This window comes from Abramis brama, assembly GCF_963993115.1.
Source record: "Abramis brama genome assembly, chromosome: 17".
Classification (NCBI taxonomy): Eukaryota; Metazoa; Chordata; class Actinopteri; order Cypriniformes; family Leuciscidae; genus Abramis; species Abramis brama.
Window position 1 is genome coordinate 5,126,980 of NC_139979.1, and position 17,461 is coordinate 5,144,440.

Here is a 17,461-nt window from a genome sequence, read left to right on the forward strand (position 1 = left end):
GCCGGAAACAACAACAGCTACAGTGAGATGTTCAAAACCTTTCTTTTTAGTAAACTCTGTGTACGCAAACAATGTTCTCAATGCTGGAGTTCATGTGTAGAGCCTCTGATGATACTTCCAGCAAAGTTTCATGTGTCGAGTCTTCTTAGTGTTTTAAAAATAGCGATTTTGATGCTATCATAGTCGTGCCCCAAGCACTCCCATTCAAAAGACAATTTGACCGAAAACGAAAATACAGTCAAACTTAAAAGTGCCGTTTCCATTCTAATTATGCTTTTAAACAAAGTTCGCCTCGGGTAGATTCACAAAAAGACCCTAGGTTGCATTTTGGCGAGAGTTACGCTTGAAGTCCTTGACCCAATCTGCTTGCAATTACATCATTCTCTATAAGGTACAGCTGATTGGTTCCCGCTGTATTGGTAGCCAATGAGCTTGCAGCTCAACATTCAAATTCTTGCCTATTGTTTGCTGTAGCAGTTTGAAGAAACCCTCCACCTTCCCCAGCTCCACCTGCATAGATCTGCTACACAGGTGATTCATATATATGCTTGTACAGCAGCAGCAATAAAAGCAGCAGCAACAGCGTAGCAGATCAAACAAGACCAAACACATTAACACTGTCATTCTTATTGGCGTGCCAAACTCTCAGAGATTTGTCATGACAGAACAGTGTGTATTGTAACATTAAAAGTGACTTTACTGTCATTTTTTATCAATTTAATGCATCCTTACTGAATAAAAGCTCACCAAATTTCTCACCAAAACTTTTGAACGACAGTCTATGTGTTTTATGACAGTCTATGTCTATGTATTTTTACAACAACACATTGTTATATAATCAACTAGTTCATACAACCAAAAAAGTCTCACATGGACACAGTAACAGTTCTCAGTTCATAACAGAAATACTGATTTGAGGTTCAGTCTGTTGCTCATGAACCACTCCAAATTATTCAGTAAGTCTTTTTGTCAGATTCATTAAAAAAGATTTTACTCAGTCATTTGTTCATGAATCAGACTACACTGGTTTTCTGACACGGACCATCCTTTTTTATAGATGATACTGGTTGAAAATAAGTATCGATTCTCAGTTCCCAACACACTTTAAATAATCTAAGCGGAGCCTTTAAATAGATCAACGGGATTGTGATACTTCCCACAGATTAAATTCAATCCAGGAAAATTCTGGATTTGAACAATGCGAGTTGCCAGTGATCAAACAAGGTAATCTGACCCAGCACATCGAGGGAGCGGAGAGAGAAAGAGACAATCAATGAAGCTCAGTGGTGTGAAAACAGGGATTTATCTCAACAAACACACACCTTACTTCCTCTAGAAGCCCTCCCAACATCTGGACTTTTCCGTCATTTTTCCCATTTAATCACGCTTAAAGGTTGAATGAGTATTTGCTGAATCCGACTTGTTGGGATTAGAGCTGTAATCGTGATAGGAGCGGCCCTGGGATTGGTAGGAAGACACAAATCAGGTAAAGGGCAAATCTTTTTAAGGAAACTCATATTGTGTCACTGTCATTAAACTGTCTCAAATTTTGCTTGGATTTGCCAAGATACAATCCTGCAATCAAAAGTCAAAGAGCTCTAACATTTTTCATCAAATTCTCCCAAGATTAAATTATCTCAATAATTTTAGCATTTGTGTCTAAATGCCTAAACTTATCTCAATATTTGTTGCAAATTAAGAATTGTGTTGTGAGTATTTGCATCGCTCCTTTGTATTTGGTTGCTTTGTGAGTATTTGCAGCATGTGTTGTCAAACTGAAGAAGATGTTTTCTTAATTTGCCGGTGTTTTTTCTATTTGCATGTGTTTTCTTCAGTCACAGAGTTGAGCTCTCTCGGCCACCATACACTTGTGTCTAAATGCCTACAATTATCTCAATATTTGTCTGATTTGTGTCTAAATACCAAATTGAAAATCTTATCAAGTCTCCTGGACTTTGAAAGAACAAGCAATAACATTTTCCTCTGAGATATAATGCTAATGAAACTAATACCTCAATTGCTTCTCAAAGACAGAAACCAAAGACTTTTGATCAAAATAGATCAAAGATGTAAGTCAAAGATTACAATATGATATTGCTCATCAAATTCTTCAAAGATTAAATTATCCGTGCTTTTGTCCACAATAATTTTATCTTTATACTCTTATCCCAATTGTGTTTATTTAAAAAAAATTCTGAGGAATTTTAGGAGAAAATGCCATAAAGTCTCCTGGGCTATCAAAGCAATAACATAAAAAAAACAAAAAAAAAAACTAAGAAAAGCATGGAGTGTAATTACCGGCCTAAAAAAATGAAAGTGAAACATGTCTTCCCATTTTAAGCCTGAAGATCCTGAAGATGATTATGGAGTATTAGCTATTGCAGGACAGCTTATCTGCAGCTGGAGATGGAGCTCATCCGTTCTGTCACTGGAATTGCTCAGACACAGTTTGTGGAGTTTATCTTTAAAGCGAGACGGACTGGTGGATACAGCCTCGGCTCTGACGGGTCAGCAGACTCAGATCCTAAGAGCTTGCGTTCAAAGACCACCCCAGCAGGAAGCGCATCTAAAGGACTCAACCACCGCCCCATTCCAGAGAGCATGTATCTTCAGACACTGACGGATCCTTTGATCAAAATGAGGCGAATTGGAAAAACATGAAGCTTTTTTATTCTTTTGGTCTGATGTGGGTTCAGTGATGATCCAATAATGTGAGAAATTTTGATCAAACTTTGCTCATACAATTTGTCATTAAACCAACGGAACTGCTAAAATTAATTTCAGAATTTCAGAAGTTTCCATTACAGAAATACATTGGGCCATATATAATAATGGTATATATTTGATTATAAATGATATAGTTATTTAAGACATTCCTTGCGTATTTCCCTGTTATAAATAATGTTGTGTTTTTTTGTTGTTGTTTTTTTCAATTCTGTAATTTTTACAGAGGCTTTCAAACATAAAATCAAAATAAATTAATAAATTGAAATAAATCAAAAACAAATCAAAACAAAAGTAGTCTAAAAAATGTAAATGAACAAGTTTGGGATCAGATTTTTTAAATGTTTTTGAAAGAAGTCTCTTATGCTCACCAAGGCTGCATTTATTTGATCAACATTACAGCAAAAACAGTAATACTGTGAAATATTATAAAATATATTTTTTAAATATCATCAAAGAATCCTGAAAAAAAACTAGATGTACCGCATGGCAGTACAAAATATGACCGCCGCTCAGGCCTGCACTGGCTTTCCACAAAAATAAATGACGTGGAGCAATTTGGCTGTATTGCGTGTTTATGTATATACCTAAAAAAAGTAGTAGTATGTGCATGTCTGTCTGTGTGTGTGTGTATGTGTGTGTGTTTGTGTATGTGTGTGTCTGTGCGTGTATGTATGCGTGCGTACATGTGTGTGCGCGTGTGTGTTTGTGTGTGTGTGTCTGTGCATGTGGATTTGTATGTGTGTGTATGTGTGTGTCTGTGCGTGTGGATGTCAGTGTGTGTGCATGCTTGCGTTTGTTTGTATTCCTGCATGTGTGTGTGTGACAGTATCATCCTAAACCAGCAACCCTTCGCTCAACACCACCATCTACAGGCCGATGAGTGTACAGTCACTAAATGTGCACATCAATTAATTTATTTTATACCCCCCCATGGATGAAATTCTACGAAACTTAGCATACCCCCAGAGGATGTCAAGTTAATCATACACATGAAATGTGGTGCAGTTCTGAACATCTCAACTGAAGATAGGGGCGATTAAAGCAGAATAATATTGCATTTTCATTTTTTATGGGAGGGGCGCAAATCACAAATGAGTGATTATGGGCTAGGTTGATGTGGGCCCTTAAGAGCAACATACCATAAAAATGTCTTCATCCTCGGTGCCACGGTTCAGGTAGTTATTTAGGAAAAACTGCATTTTTTGGGTTTGGGGGGGCCCAGCGCGGGGGGGGGGGAGTGGCCCCCGGGGACCAAACAAAATTTTTCCGTAAAAGTCTAGTGGGGCTACATGCCCACCAAATTTCATGTTCCCCCGTGTTTCGGTGTCCCTGGTATCGTTGACGAAAAATTCAGTAGATGACGAAAAAAAAAAAAAAAAAAACCTTTGACAATCCCTATATTACTGCTTTCGCTAGCTATGCTAGCGGCGGTCATAATTACTAGAAAGTTTAAAAGAACAGCATTTATATAAAAAGGTAATATTTTGTAACATTATAAATGTCTTTGCTACCACATTTGATAAACTTTAATGCATCCTTGCTGAACAAATGCATTCATTTCTTTAAAAAAACAAGTTACTTATTTGAACAGTAGTGCATCTAATTTGTCAAAATTAGGTACTAGAGACTGGTATTGTACCAGAACCAAAATGTTTGAATTTTAAAACTTTACAGACAAACTTTTCAGCACATATGATAGTGGTCTGACAGCAAGCTGAATGAACGGATATAAAAAATCCTGTCTTGTCCCTCCACATGGTCTCTGCTGGCCAATCTGTGATCATGTAAATACCAGCTGCCTAGGTTCTCTGAGCCATGGCAAAACACACCCACACACTCCACGGCAGTCACATGACCGCAAATTCACAGCTTTAATGATATTAATCTTTCAAAAACTGTCACTAGCCAATGCAAGATTCCATCTGTAGCCTTTTTCCCAAAAGTTACACTTTCCACAAGATAGAACAAGGCGAGTGATGCCGTGCAAGACTGCTGGGTTTATCAGGATAGCAAGAGATCGTACTGACCTACATACAGTACAAGCATACACACTCTCTCACACTCAGGCACATGGCTCCACTACTGCAAATACTCCACGCATTAAAAAAAACACACACACCTAGAGCCATGTGGTTTCATGCATGTTGTCAGGGAAAAACGGAGAGGCCTGGAGCAAACGGAAAAGCATTGGATTGATTTCAGCATAACAATATGCTTCCTCCATGTAAGGAAACTGTAACAGGCTCAGTTTAACAAGAGATTGTGTCAGGATACAATACAATGGTAGAAATATGACAGACAGGTAGACTTGTTTCTGACAAATCATGCCCTGTATTTTCACATTACATGCATGATAATATAAATTAATATAGCTGTGCAAACTTTGGGAAATATTAGGGAAATCTACTGTAACCTTAAAACCAAAGTTTCCACAGCTATATTCATCTATATTATCATTCATGTAATGTGAAAATACAGGGCGCAATGTGTCAAAAACAAGACAAGACAAGTAAAAATGAGACAATACAATAAACAGCGCATACAAAACTTTGGGTTCAGTAAGATTTATTTTTTTAAATGAATACTTTTATTCAGCAAGGATGCAATAAATTGATTAAAACTTACAGTAAAAAATGACTGTTTTAATTGTATTTTTGATCAAATAAATGTGAGCAGAAGAAACTTTTTCAAAAACATTCAAAAATCTTTTGAAAGTTATTTGCAAAGCAACATAATATAAAATTCAGAATTGATGTTTTAAAGTGTTAGTCTTTATGACTCTAGTGTTTCAAAATGTGAATTATTTTAAATGTATTTAATCATATCTTTTGGTTTACCTCCATCAATTTCCAAATAAAAAGGGAAAATTATCAGATTTGATTAAACACCTTTCATTTTCACTTTCACGCTTGCATTGTCTTCAACTCATACACTTCATTAGTTCATGCATTCTACGGAAATCAAACCCATGAACTTGTTGCTATAGCACCACATTCTCTGCTGTGGAATGATTTGTATATCACTATAAAGTGCTATAGAAATAAAACAACCCTATTGTGATATGTTACAGTGATATAAAATGACTCACACAAGATTTTAGTCATGCCGCCCACCCCTAATAACAATGTGCTTCCTCCACATAAGGAACTACGCTCAGTTTAACAGAAGCTGGTGTCAGGATACACTGTGGAAACACACTCAAAGGAAGCAGAAGCAGGGAACCAGAAGAAAGAAGGTTAATATAGAGCGTCGTCACGGCGTGGTTGCTATGGCTGCCGTTGTCAGCATGGCACAGGGGGCTCATGTCATGACTGACAGCTGTGACAGCGATGTAATCCAATCCCCTCACAGTGTTCATCGAAGCCCCACTGCACAGAGATCTCGACGTGAACTGAGTGGGAGAGGAGCGCGTGGGCACCACAGTGGAACGACGCCAGTTGCATGGAATATTACTCTGACAGAAAAGAAATTCACACTCGAGTCCTGTGTCATCTTCAAGACGATTAGACAGAGGGAATAATCCGGTGGGAAGGTGTGACGGGGCAAAGTATCGAGCTCACCAATATAGGAGGAAAAAATCATTTTAAAAACGTTAAAAACAAGAAGAATACGATCATTTCGGGAATTTTATGCTTGGAGTTAAACCCTGTTTGCTTTCTTGATACAAGTTTCTGGTCATATTGTGACTTAAAGGCATAATTCACCCAAAAAAAGAAAATTCTGTCAGAATTATTTGATATCTTACCCCTGACCTTTCACTTGTCCAAAATACCCAAGAGCTCAAGCTATATTCAAAATTCCCCAATAAAACAAGTTATTGCATGACTTCAGTAGACATTTTATTGTATTTTTTGTAAATTGCACTGTGACTGCACACCTTGTGAAACAACATTTTGTTCCACTATATATGGCTGCGATAAACTTTAATCGAATCGAATCTAACAGGGTTTCCAAAACTGGGGTTTGTGAGTTGATGAAAAACGAATTATTAATTAAATCAAAATGTCCAATTAAAATAAATAAAATAAAAACAAATCAAATTAAAAAACGTACATAAAAAAGGATTGTATTTTTATGTCAAAGGGGTTCGGCTCACAAAACGTTTTGGGAACCCCTGACATTGACAAACTTGCACACAACTTTTAAGGTTGTTAATGTTGTTTTGTAGTCCTTGTTGAAGCGTTATACTGAATAGTTATGAACTGTCACTGTCTGAAAAAGAGCTGCATGAAAATACTCCTTTTATGTTCCAAGGGAAAAAAATAACAGCATATGGGTTTGGAATGACATAATGAGTGAGTAAAAAAAATGACAGAATTTTCATTCTTGGAAGCATGAATATGAAGCATATGTTCACCCATATGGGTCACATAGATAATATCCCACAACCCACTGCACTCGAAAATATCAATAGCTCATCAGCATAAAGTCACGGTGCTTGTTGAGCTGTAAGCAGGGAGGGCAGGTTTCGAGTAATGAAGTTGAGTAATTAGAGAAGATGAAAGACATTATTATTGGCATCGTGTCAGTAAATGAAGTGAACTGTAAAGGGAGGTGCGACAGAGATGAAACTCATGCCCGCTGAGCCTTTATGAAAGATCTGAAGGCGTCAGTGCCTGGGTGTAAATGTGGAGGTGCTGCCACAGCGAGAGCTGGCGCTACAAACAACACCCACATCAGAGAGGAGAGAAGGATGGAGATAGAAGAGACTGGAAAAGTTGCACACAATGCTACACAATTGGGGGGTCACAAATGAAATCCATATGAAAAATCACAAATGAGATCAGTTTAAAATTCATACACAGCCAATAGATTAAATTGAGATGTTTGTTTAAAGGGATAGGTCACCCAAAAATGAAAATTCTGTCATCATTTACTCACCCTCAATTCAAAAGGAGATGTTTTTAATGAAATCTGAGCATTTCTGTCCCTCCATTGACATCTACGCAACGACCACTTTGACACTTAAAAAAGTTCATGAAGAGATTGTAAAACTAATTCATATGAATTGAGCGATTTAGTCCAAATTTTCTGAAGAGACTCGATCGCTTTATATGATGAACAGACTGAATTTAGACTTTTATTCACATTTAAAAAAAAATAAGAAGTATGAATGAATGGATGGTTTAATATTTTACACCAAAAACTAGAAAAGCAGAGGGGTAAAGGAGACGGCCTGACCACCTGCCTGTTCTTTCACATCCAAGAGCCTGTCAAACATGATTATCTGTAGTGAGAGTCAAACTTACACATTCAGGTTCAGGGGGAAAGTTCTGCTGAGTGTGTTAAAGTCCACATGAAATCAAAATTGACTATACTTACTTTGTTTGCCTAAATTGATCGTTTTGTGGTGAACAATTCATCCATGCAAGTCAATCCACACCAAAAAATTTTTTGGCTTCGTAATCTTTAATCAAAATCTGAAAATGCCCCTCCCCTCTGCGTTGGAGGACCTTCCCTGATGACGTAGGTCTGAGGACTTGGGTTGGGAAACGCTTAACCACTCCCCTCAAACCGTTAGTCTGCTATGAGCAGAGATGGAGAGGAGGAGCGCTAGAGTAAAACCCTGCCCTCTGTTCAATATTCCGTTTCACTGGGAAACACGTCACAACACTGGAGAAAAGTCGTTTGCAACTTCCGGTTCACGGGGACTTTAAAGCAGGGCTCAGTAGTTTCGAGATTTCTTCGCTGTATTCTCGCTTTTTGCTCGCAGGTTTCTCTCTAGAGCTCCCCCCACAGCTTCGGAATAGATATTTGGCAACACTGTTGTAAAAACTCTTTGGCGATTCTCAGACACCAGAGGCTAGTAGATCAACGACATCAAAGCAGATGGGACATTCTTTAAAACGTCTTCTTCATCCGGGTTCGAACAGCGTGAGGGAGCGCAATAATGACAGCATTTTAGCAGATTTCTTTTGGCCGCAAAGCAATTGTTTACATTGCGAGACCTGATATCACGCGATACTTCCTGACGCGGCGGCCGGCGGCACGCCGGCTCAAACTTGCAAGTGCGGATTTTCCGCTCACGGGCACCAGGGGGGTGCGAAACGACCACCATTCAACCCGAAATAAGTAATATAACCATTCCAATGACTCCGAAGCTGTTCAGTTAAGGTAAAAAAGTTACTTAGTTCACCTTTAACTGAAGCAATCTGGGCAAATGCTGGGAGCAGGTTATATGAAATCACATCAAACCAGTACAGGAAGCTCCTGAAACATTATAACCCGATAATCGAAACCCTGTACCTAACCCTAACCATTAGCTAACCCAGAGGACAATGACAGGTTGATAAGAAAAGCAAAGACATATCATTCAAAAGTTTGGGTTTGGTAGGATTTCTTTTAATGTTTTGATTCACAGTACTCTTTAGGCAAAATGTACCCGGATGACCTACTTCTTCAGGCGAGATCCTGAAGTGTGCATTCGATGGACACTTTACTATCCCATGAGGCCACGGGAGAGGATTTATGAATGGCAGTGAAGCGACACAACTAATGCTGGTTGTGACAACATGGCGAATGTGGTACACCCAGATTACATCATACTATAGCACTTTTTCTTTTATGCTCACAAAGCAAATACTTATTCAAAATAAGTTCGAAAATCTAGTCAACAATAAGGACAACTATATTTCTGCCTGTGCAAACATTAATGCCTTTAGCACATTTTAATACTGTATACCTATAGTTAAAGTTATAACTTCAGATACAATCTAATAGTTAGGGCTAAGTATGAGCAATATTAATAGGGATAGTGATGCTTGCCTTAGCAATATAAGTAACTACATAATTCAAATATTTCAAATAATTCTTCATTGTGCGCTCATTGTATTTTATGAGTATCCAACACCGGAGAAACCAAACTTCAGGAAAACTCACAGCATTACTTCCTTCGCCCAATAATCCCCAGGAACAATGGCTATCGGCCAACTAAATGTCACTGCACTCACAAACAGAGTCCATTTCATTGAATTCTCTGAAAAGCGGAGTGTTGCTTCACAAAGATGAAAGAAGACCTCTTGAAATGTACATTGTTGAGGTGCTCAGGGTCTCTAGGTGAACACCGCCGGTCTCTTTCATTCTGCTCTAGAGACTTCAGAAAGACATCCACAGCAGGGATGTGAAGTTGCCTGACCTCTTTCAATTGGTATTGTCAGAGAGTATTAAGTTTTTTCATCCTCTTGCTGAAGACGCGTCTGAAAAGATTTGAGGTCACTCTGTTTGGCCTTTAATATACAAAGTACAGTATATGTTTGTACATATATGCTCTGTTAAAAAAGTGAGCTGCTATGTAATACAACAACCTATAGCTGACATGACCATTTGAAATGCTCTACATAGGCATTCAAATAGCGGTCATCATGTAAAGCAACAGAATTTACTCACAATTTGTTTCAATAAAGTTGATTGTACTGGTAATATACAAACCTGGCATTGCATATTACGAATGTTGTTGGCTCTTTGATGAATGTTTGATGAATCTCTGATTGGCCAGATGGCCCAGTCTGTTGTGATGGTCTACTCTTTTCTTATTGGTCAGATGGCTCAGTCTGTTGTGATTGGTCTACTGCTTACAGCTCATTTCAAAACGAAACTCCAATACCATATCTGAACTTCAGCTCCGTAGTCTTCCTCACCACTTGATACACTGTGATAACTACAGTAACGATGGTGTATATCTTAACGTATAAAGTTTGATATTTGAAACTTTGCAGACCTTTTATTTTCTCAAACAGCTACACACTGCATGAAAGTTATTATCCAAAAAAGCATAATAGGGGCACTTTAAAATGCCGCCTGTAGGCAGCTTACTAGATATTTGACACAGACCTTCAGATCAGATCTTCTCTATAAAGCTTTATGCAGAATAAATCTCAGTCTTTCTTTCTTACAATTCTTCTCAAACCATCCCCCCCCCCCCAAATAATCCTTATGCTTTTAACCAATGCTTTGTAAAGTAATAATCATATGTGGTCTGGCACTAAGACATTGTGGAACATGGTGTAAAGGACTAATCCTCTTATGCCACACTAAATAAACTTTATGGATCTAGAATAATCTTTAATCCACACAACACAGCCATATTAGAGATGCCTTGGTCTTAGCGTAAGCCCTGCCATTTAGATTAAACAAACACCATTTTCCCAGCAGGACTGAGACCACACACGCACGCCCATAAAGGGCGACCTATTTCATAAAAAGCAGATTTTTTTTAAATAAACTATTATGCTGTAACACATTTACTGACCCTTTGAGGCAAAAAGAGCTTCATTATGTAACAACTATGCCTTCACTGTATTGTGACAAATACTGGCAAGGTGTAGTTCTTCCTTTGCCGAAATAGAGGGATTAAAAAGCAATATTCCTAGAAAGACTGGATTTTACAACAGTCTGTTCTTGCTCTATCAGGGTCGATATGTGGGTTTTATAAATGCCGTTTTTTAATACGGGAATTTAGGCTAAAGGATATAAAAAATATTCACAATAGGTTAACGTTTTTTAACAAGTAATATAAAATGAAGTAACATTTTAACATGCTCTTTATTTGTCATTAAGTTTCCTAAAGATCATGACACTTATAACTTGCTACATGACAGTATTACAAATTCAAAAAGTCACCATCTGCCATTTTACAACTGTTTTAGTTAAAAATATGAGGGCTAATATTGCTTGCTTATTTCTAATATTTGCTTTAAAAAAGTGTTGTTTTTTTCCCCAAAAGAAATATAATACATTTTTTAATTAATGAAAATAATTAAACACTTAAAAACAACATGACAACAAATAGTGTTGATTTCGTAGAAATACTGTCATATTTTTTTTTTACCACATTCTACTTTTTGCAATAAATATTTAGAATTGTCTACAATGATGTTTTAATTTAAATGATAGTGCTTTTGACTGAGAGAAAAGCCCCTTTTAACTCAAATTGTATGTATTTGCTATAAAACTGATCATGTATCATATCTTTAAAAGGATTAAAAATATTGAAATTTCATTTTTTAGCTATATCACCAAGTGCTATACTTGGAACATAATATATTATGGAGAGTTGAATATCCCCAAATAATACCCTAGAATTAGCCTTGGCTCCACTCCTAAGAGATAATGTCTCCATTTAACCAGTGTACAGTGGCTATTCTAAATGTAGAACACATCATCACAAAGAGCTTACAGTTTTGTGAGACTTCCACAAATATTACAGAATCTTACTCATTATTCCCTACGGGAAATTATGAGCAATTGGTGAAGAAAGTAAAATGTGACAGCGAGTGGAAATGATATAATAAACATAATGAAAACGCTTTAGCTTTATACCCACTGTACATCAGCAGCACTTAAGAACATGCATCCAGGGTCACATTTCATCCCAAAGGAATATGTCCTATAATTCAGTGGTTAAAGTGTGCAGAGAATAGGATGCGCTCCATTTAGTGAATATGAGCATGATCAAACTGCTTCTGGGGAGTTCACACTCTTAATGCGCAGTGCAATTAGGACTGCAGATTTCTTAAATTAGAGCTAAATGTAGGCGCTTCAAAATAAGCAGAAATAAAAATTCAATCACACAAGGGAAATTTATTTTCCAAACTGTTCAAATGCCATTAAACATTCTATGAGAGAATAAAATATTCAGAGAAAACTAGCGCGTCCTAAATTTGAAGCCCTTTACCAGGGGTCTGGAGTATTTTTTAACCAATTAAAGTAGAGTTCGCTTGCCTGTAGGTCCATATATGAAAATCAGGGTCACTCGGGGTGACATTAAAATGCATTTCCTGAAATGAGTTCTAAATTTCACCCAGCACATTTCCTTACCTCTCAGAATGAAGGTGACAATTAAGTCACCTACATTTCTTTCCCATTTAATGCACACTCCACTTTCAATAACGCCTCTTATTTTGAGATGAGGAATCTGCAAATCTCTTAAAACAGCAGTTATTTGGAATATAAGTGGACTTTGATCTCATGCTCTTCGTCTTTACTCGATAAACTACAATGCATTTGGAAACACGCTAAGTCTATGTGGACATACAGTACCTGACTTAAAGCATGTACAAAGAGCCAGTGTGTGTGTGTGTGTATGTATGGCTTGGTATACCTACATTATGGGGACAAAATGTCCACACAAAGATGGCAATATCTGAAATCCTTGTGGCACATTTTTGGTCCCCATGAGGAAAACGGCTTATAAATCATACTAAGTTTTTTTGAAAATGTAAAAATGCAGAAAGATATCTGTGATTAGTAGGTTTAGGGGTAGTGTTAGTGTAAGGGGAGAGAATATACAGTTTGTACCGCATAAAAATCATTATGTCTATGGAAAGTCCCCATAAAACATGAAAACACAATGTGTGTGTGTGTGTGTGTGTGTGTGTGTGTGTGTGTGTGTGTGTGTGTGTGTGTGCGTGCGTGCGTGCGTGCGTGCGTGCATGTGTGTGGTGGAGTAAAGATCTTAAGAGAATGCAACCTGCATGCTCCTGCTTCATTAACAAGCCTTATTATAGAGTCAACATGGTGTGAAGTGTGAAAAGCTCTGACAGCACAACTTTGTCCTCGAGGGATTGTGTGATCAGGAGACAAGAGAAGAATCCAGCGTAATCTGGGTAATCTCTGCTCTAAGAGTGGATAAACCCTGCTGAGGCATGAGCCACACACAAGAGTTCAACCATTAACCATTTCTATTGGTTGTGAGTATAGCCAATAGGTTAGCCTACACAATGTCAGAACTAACCATGAACCAATAAAAAAATTATATGATATTAAACATTAATTATTCTCTGATTGGCTTTATTTGGTGAAACGTGTCGCATCGTAACTAGTTAGGAAACAGTGTTACATGTTGAACACAATACGAAAAAAAAAATTTGTTGTAGAAAAAAATGTAATTTAATTTTTACAAATAATTACAAAAAATCAGCAAGAAACATTTAATTTAATTAAATGTAAAATTTTGAAGTAGAAAGAATGAAATAATATTTTCTTGTAAAACGTACTCCAATAATCTTCATTGACAACTAAATAATACATTTAATTAAATCCAAAAAAGGTTTGCAGCGTCCCACAAGCTTCTATGAAAAAACATGAATTGGTGCTTTAAAAAAACAAAAACGCTGATATGAATAACCTGAAAGATAAGGTCAACAACTTAATCTCTAAAGATCATGAAAAACAACTCAATAACCTTGTCCTGCTGAAGAGACCACAATAGTTGGTTGGCAGATATTTGTTTTGATGTCCATCAACTGATCACCAGAACAATCCACTAGACCAGAACCAAACCCAAATAAACCTGCTAGGGCCAGCCTGAAAGAAGTCTTTTCAGCTTGATAAGAAAAAGTATTAAAACACCAGCATATAACAACTCCTTTATGTAAGAGCGTAATAGCGTATCAGTCATTTAATAATAACTTGGCTTAGGTGTTTCTTCTGACTAATAGAACATGGGTATTATGCTCATGGATTCATTATGAAACCAGAAGAACGTTGCTGTTTTTAATCAGAATCCACTGTATGTGGTCTCTAAATTTGGCCACCTAATGCGTGTCCTAATGTGAACTTTGGATCTCATGAAATCACATGAGAAAACATGGCTAGAGCTGTGAGCAATGCCTTCAGCAAGTAAAGGGAAGTGCTGCTTTTCTAACAGAAAGAGTACACACTTCTTCAGCAGTATCAAGGTAAACGGATACCTTTAAAGGGATAGTTCATCCAAAAAGGAAAATATTCTCATTTTTACACTCAGGCTGATTCAAACTGTATAGCCTACTTTTATATTTTGAGAAGTCTCAGTGTTTTTGTCGATACAAGTTAATGGGCAATGTTTTTTGGTTACCAACATTCTTTAAAATATCTTCTTTTGTGTTCCGCTGAAGAAAGTAAATGCATACAGTTTTGGAATTACAGATTTTCATGTTTGGCAGGAGTATATACCTATATATGGGTATAGTAAACAATATGCTTTGGTATATGGAACAAAGAAAAGGAAAGCTGATGATATGAAAAAGTCGGTTTACCAAAGTCAAGTATAGTATAAAAGATAGTTCAGACTCTGGATTCTGATTAGATGAGCCGCTTTGATGTCAACTTCTATGCTAGCACAGTGTTATAAAAACAATAAGCCAGTTCTCCACTTTACTTCGTGCCTAAAATTTCTCCTTGCTTGTGGAGAAATCAAAGTAATTGACGGCCTCTCGTGATTTACTGCTTTAGTAAATATCTGTGCAGAACACACTGACATCCTGAACTCAAAAAATAATCCCTCTACAAATCGAATGATGCATTATTCCTCTTCATTTCTGATGCTACTCACTATTAAACCAACAATAGCCTACAAGTCAAGGTTGCCGTAACCCAAACAATTCAGGCCAGTAAATTCCCTCATTAACTAAGAATCCTTCCTGAGGAATATTAGCCTGTTTTGAGACACATGAGAGCCGCAGCTGAGATCTGGAGCGGTGGGGGTCAGCGCAATACTGCGTATCGATAAAATAAGAAAAGACTTGTTCTAATTGGAGGCTGAGGCATGTGGAGATAAGGACAAAATTGCTCCGGTCTTCTCCAGGGATATTTGAACATCAAACCCGCGTTCAGACAGCAAACAGGGAGGGAAATGTCCAGACACCAGCGTGCCATTTAATCCAGCCTGATTATTATAAATAAAAGCACCAAGTATGCCAGCGGTATCGATTGCAGCAAGAAAAACACAGCCATTAAGAATCACTTAAAGAAAAGCGTGTAGGTTTTAACCATCATTTCGAGGCACACTGCTGTACTCGCTTCTAGAGCACTTGTGTTTCCAGGCCTGTTATATGAACATCTCCATCATGGGGGATATCAGCCCTAGACAGCAGATTTATTGCTCTTCTGTGAAGCCAATAAACAGCAGAGATGTGAGCCAATTCCCCACAGGTTGAAGCCCGAGCTCTTCTACGGTCAGATTCATTATGCATACAGTACATCATACGTCAAAACTAAATTTCCCTCCCCTTGAGCGCTCTAGAAAGCGCAATAACATTATCACACCCGAGCGCTATCACCGTCAAACGGCACAGATATGATACTATCATGGATCTGCTCATCCAAGATAGACTCTCGACATTTCCACCAGATGTTTTTCAATGAAATGAGCCAATGATCTGTAATTACTGTGACCTACAGGAGAGAGATATGTAGGTTAAGTTTGCCTGCCGCTCCGCTTCTCTGCATGCATGTACTAGGGATGTTTTCAAAGTATAAATCCCAGCAGCTCATTTAATCTCCTTACGTGGTTACATCCTCTTTAAAAATTCACTAACATAGTGACAACTGCACATTGACTCGGGACGTCGCTCTGGCCAATGGGAAAATCCAAACTGCCCATTTAGACTTTTGCTCATCACATACCAGGTTGCAAATGAAGATTTGACTTTGTACAAACTGTAATGAAAGCCTTTTAACTTTTTTTTATCAGATCACTGATTCTCATTACAAAATTAATGTATATGTTGTACTGAAATTAATGCATCTATTTTTTATTTGAAATAAAACTGTCCCAATAGATTGATTTTCATTATTGTATTATGAAAATGTTATATATATATATATATATATATATATATATATATATATATATATATATATATATATATATATTATTTTACTTTATTTTATTTTTTTTGCATAACAGTACTGAAAATTAGGGGGTGAGATGTGTTTTAATATCATGAAATATCACAATGTAAAAATATTATGGAAATATTTAAATGATTAATTATAAATTACTTCCTTTATGTAAAACAAAAACATAATTATTAAATATAATTTAAAACAAACATGTATTTATATTATTTCATATATTTATAATTACTCATAATATATAATAAAATATATAATATTATATTTTAGACATTTTTTTACTGTAGGAGCCTTTGTGAACAGAAGAGGTGACCGCGAAACACGGCCAAATTCACAATCAAAAGTCAAATAACTTCTATTACTTTGTACCTCGGAGCTACTTCCATTATACTGTCAGATTTCATTATAATAATGATATGGCTCTTATCTAGCACAAGAAATCGAACAATCAGCCTGGGAAAATGGAGACAGCCTACTGTGCGGAAACGGGGACACATTCTCTACAGTGCAGACTTTGAGAATCAGAAATTAGGATGATGAGAAATAAATCAAACACTCTTCGCAGAGCTGTTTTGAAGTGAGAGTGAAGACCTCTACTTGTCCTCATTCATCACACCAGATAATAAAACTAATTACAATGCAACTTTGTACAGACAGAGGACATCTGGAACCTTCATATCCCACTGACATCCATCAAGGTACTTATGGAAATAGCCGTATACCTGTCTCCCAGAAGTACAGCGACTTCCCGTCTCCTGTCGTTTGGGAGCAAACGCTCCAGATTCCACAGAGCAGTAAAAATAACCTCCATAAACACAGGAACGCTGTCCTTGCACCCCTAACCCCAAGTCCCATGGCTCCCCCTGAGTCGGGTAAAATCCACTCGGTCGGGAGGAAAAGAAACCCCAGTGAGAGCAGAGAAAGAACTTCAGTAGCACAGACTGAAAGAGTTTGCGTGCCTCTTCAGTTAGCGTTCCCCGAAGGAAAGGTGCATGTGGCGGTTTTCCTCGTCCTCTGCTCCTTTGGTTGGCTGGAGGGAAAAGGAGAACGCTTTGGATGAACAATAAAGAACGGCAGCCACAGTTACCGGCACTGCTGCTGTCCTCTGCCTACTGCAGCT

General features: G+C 37.4%; 1 protein-coding gene across 1 annotated transcript in view; it reads right to left on the minus strand.

The window, feature by feature from the left end:
* Positions 1 to 17,461, minus strand: part of thsd7ab (thrombospondin, type I, domain containing 7Ab) — a 121,653-nt gene extending 104,192 nt beyond the window's left edge. The window contains exon 1 of the mRNA XM_084088999.1: positions 17,064 to 17,461. Within this exon, the coding sequence (XP_083945125.1) occupies positions 17,064 to 17,196 (133 nt within the window). The 5' untranslated portion in view covers positions 17,197 to 17,461. The remainder of the gene's footprint in view (positions 1 to 17,063) is intronic.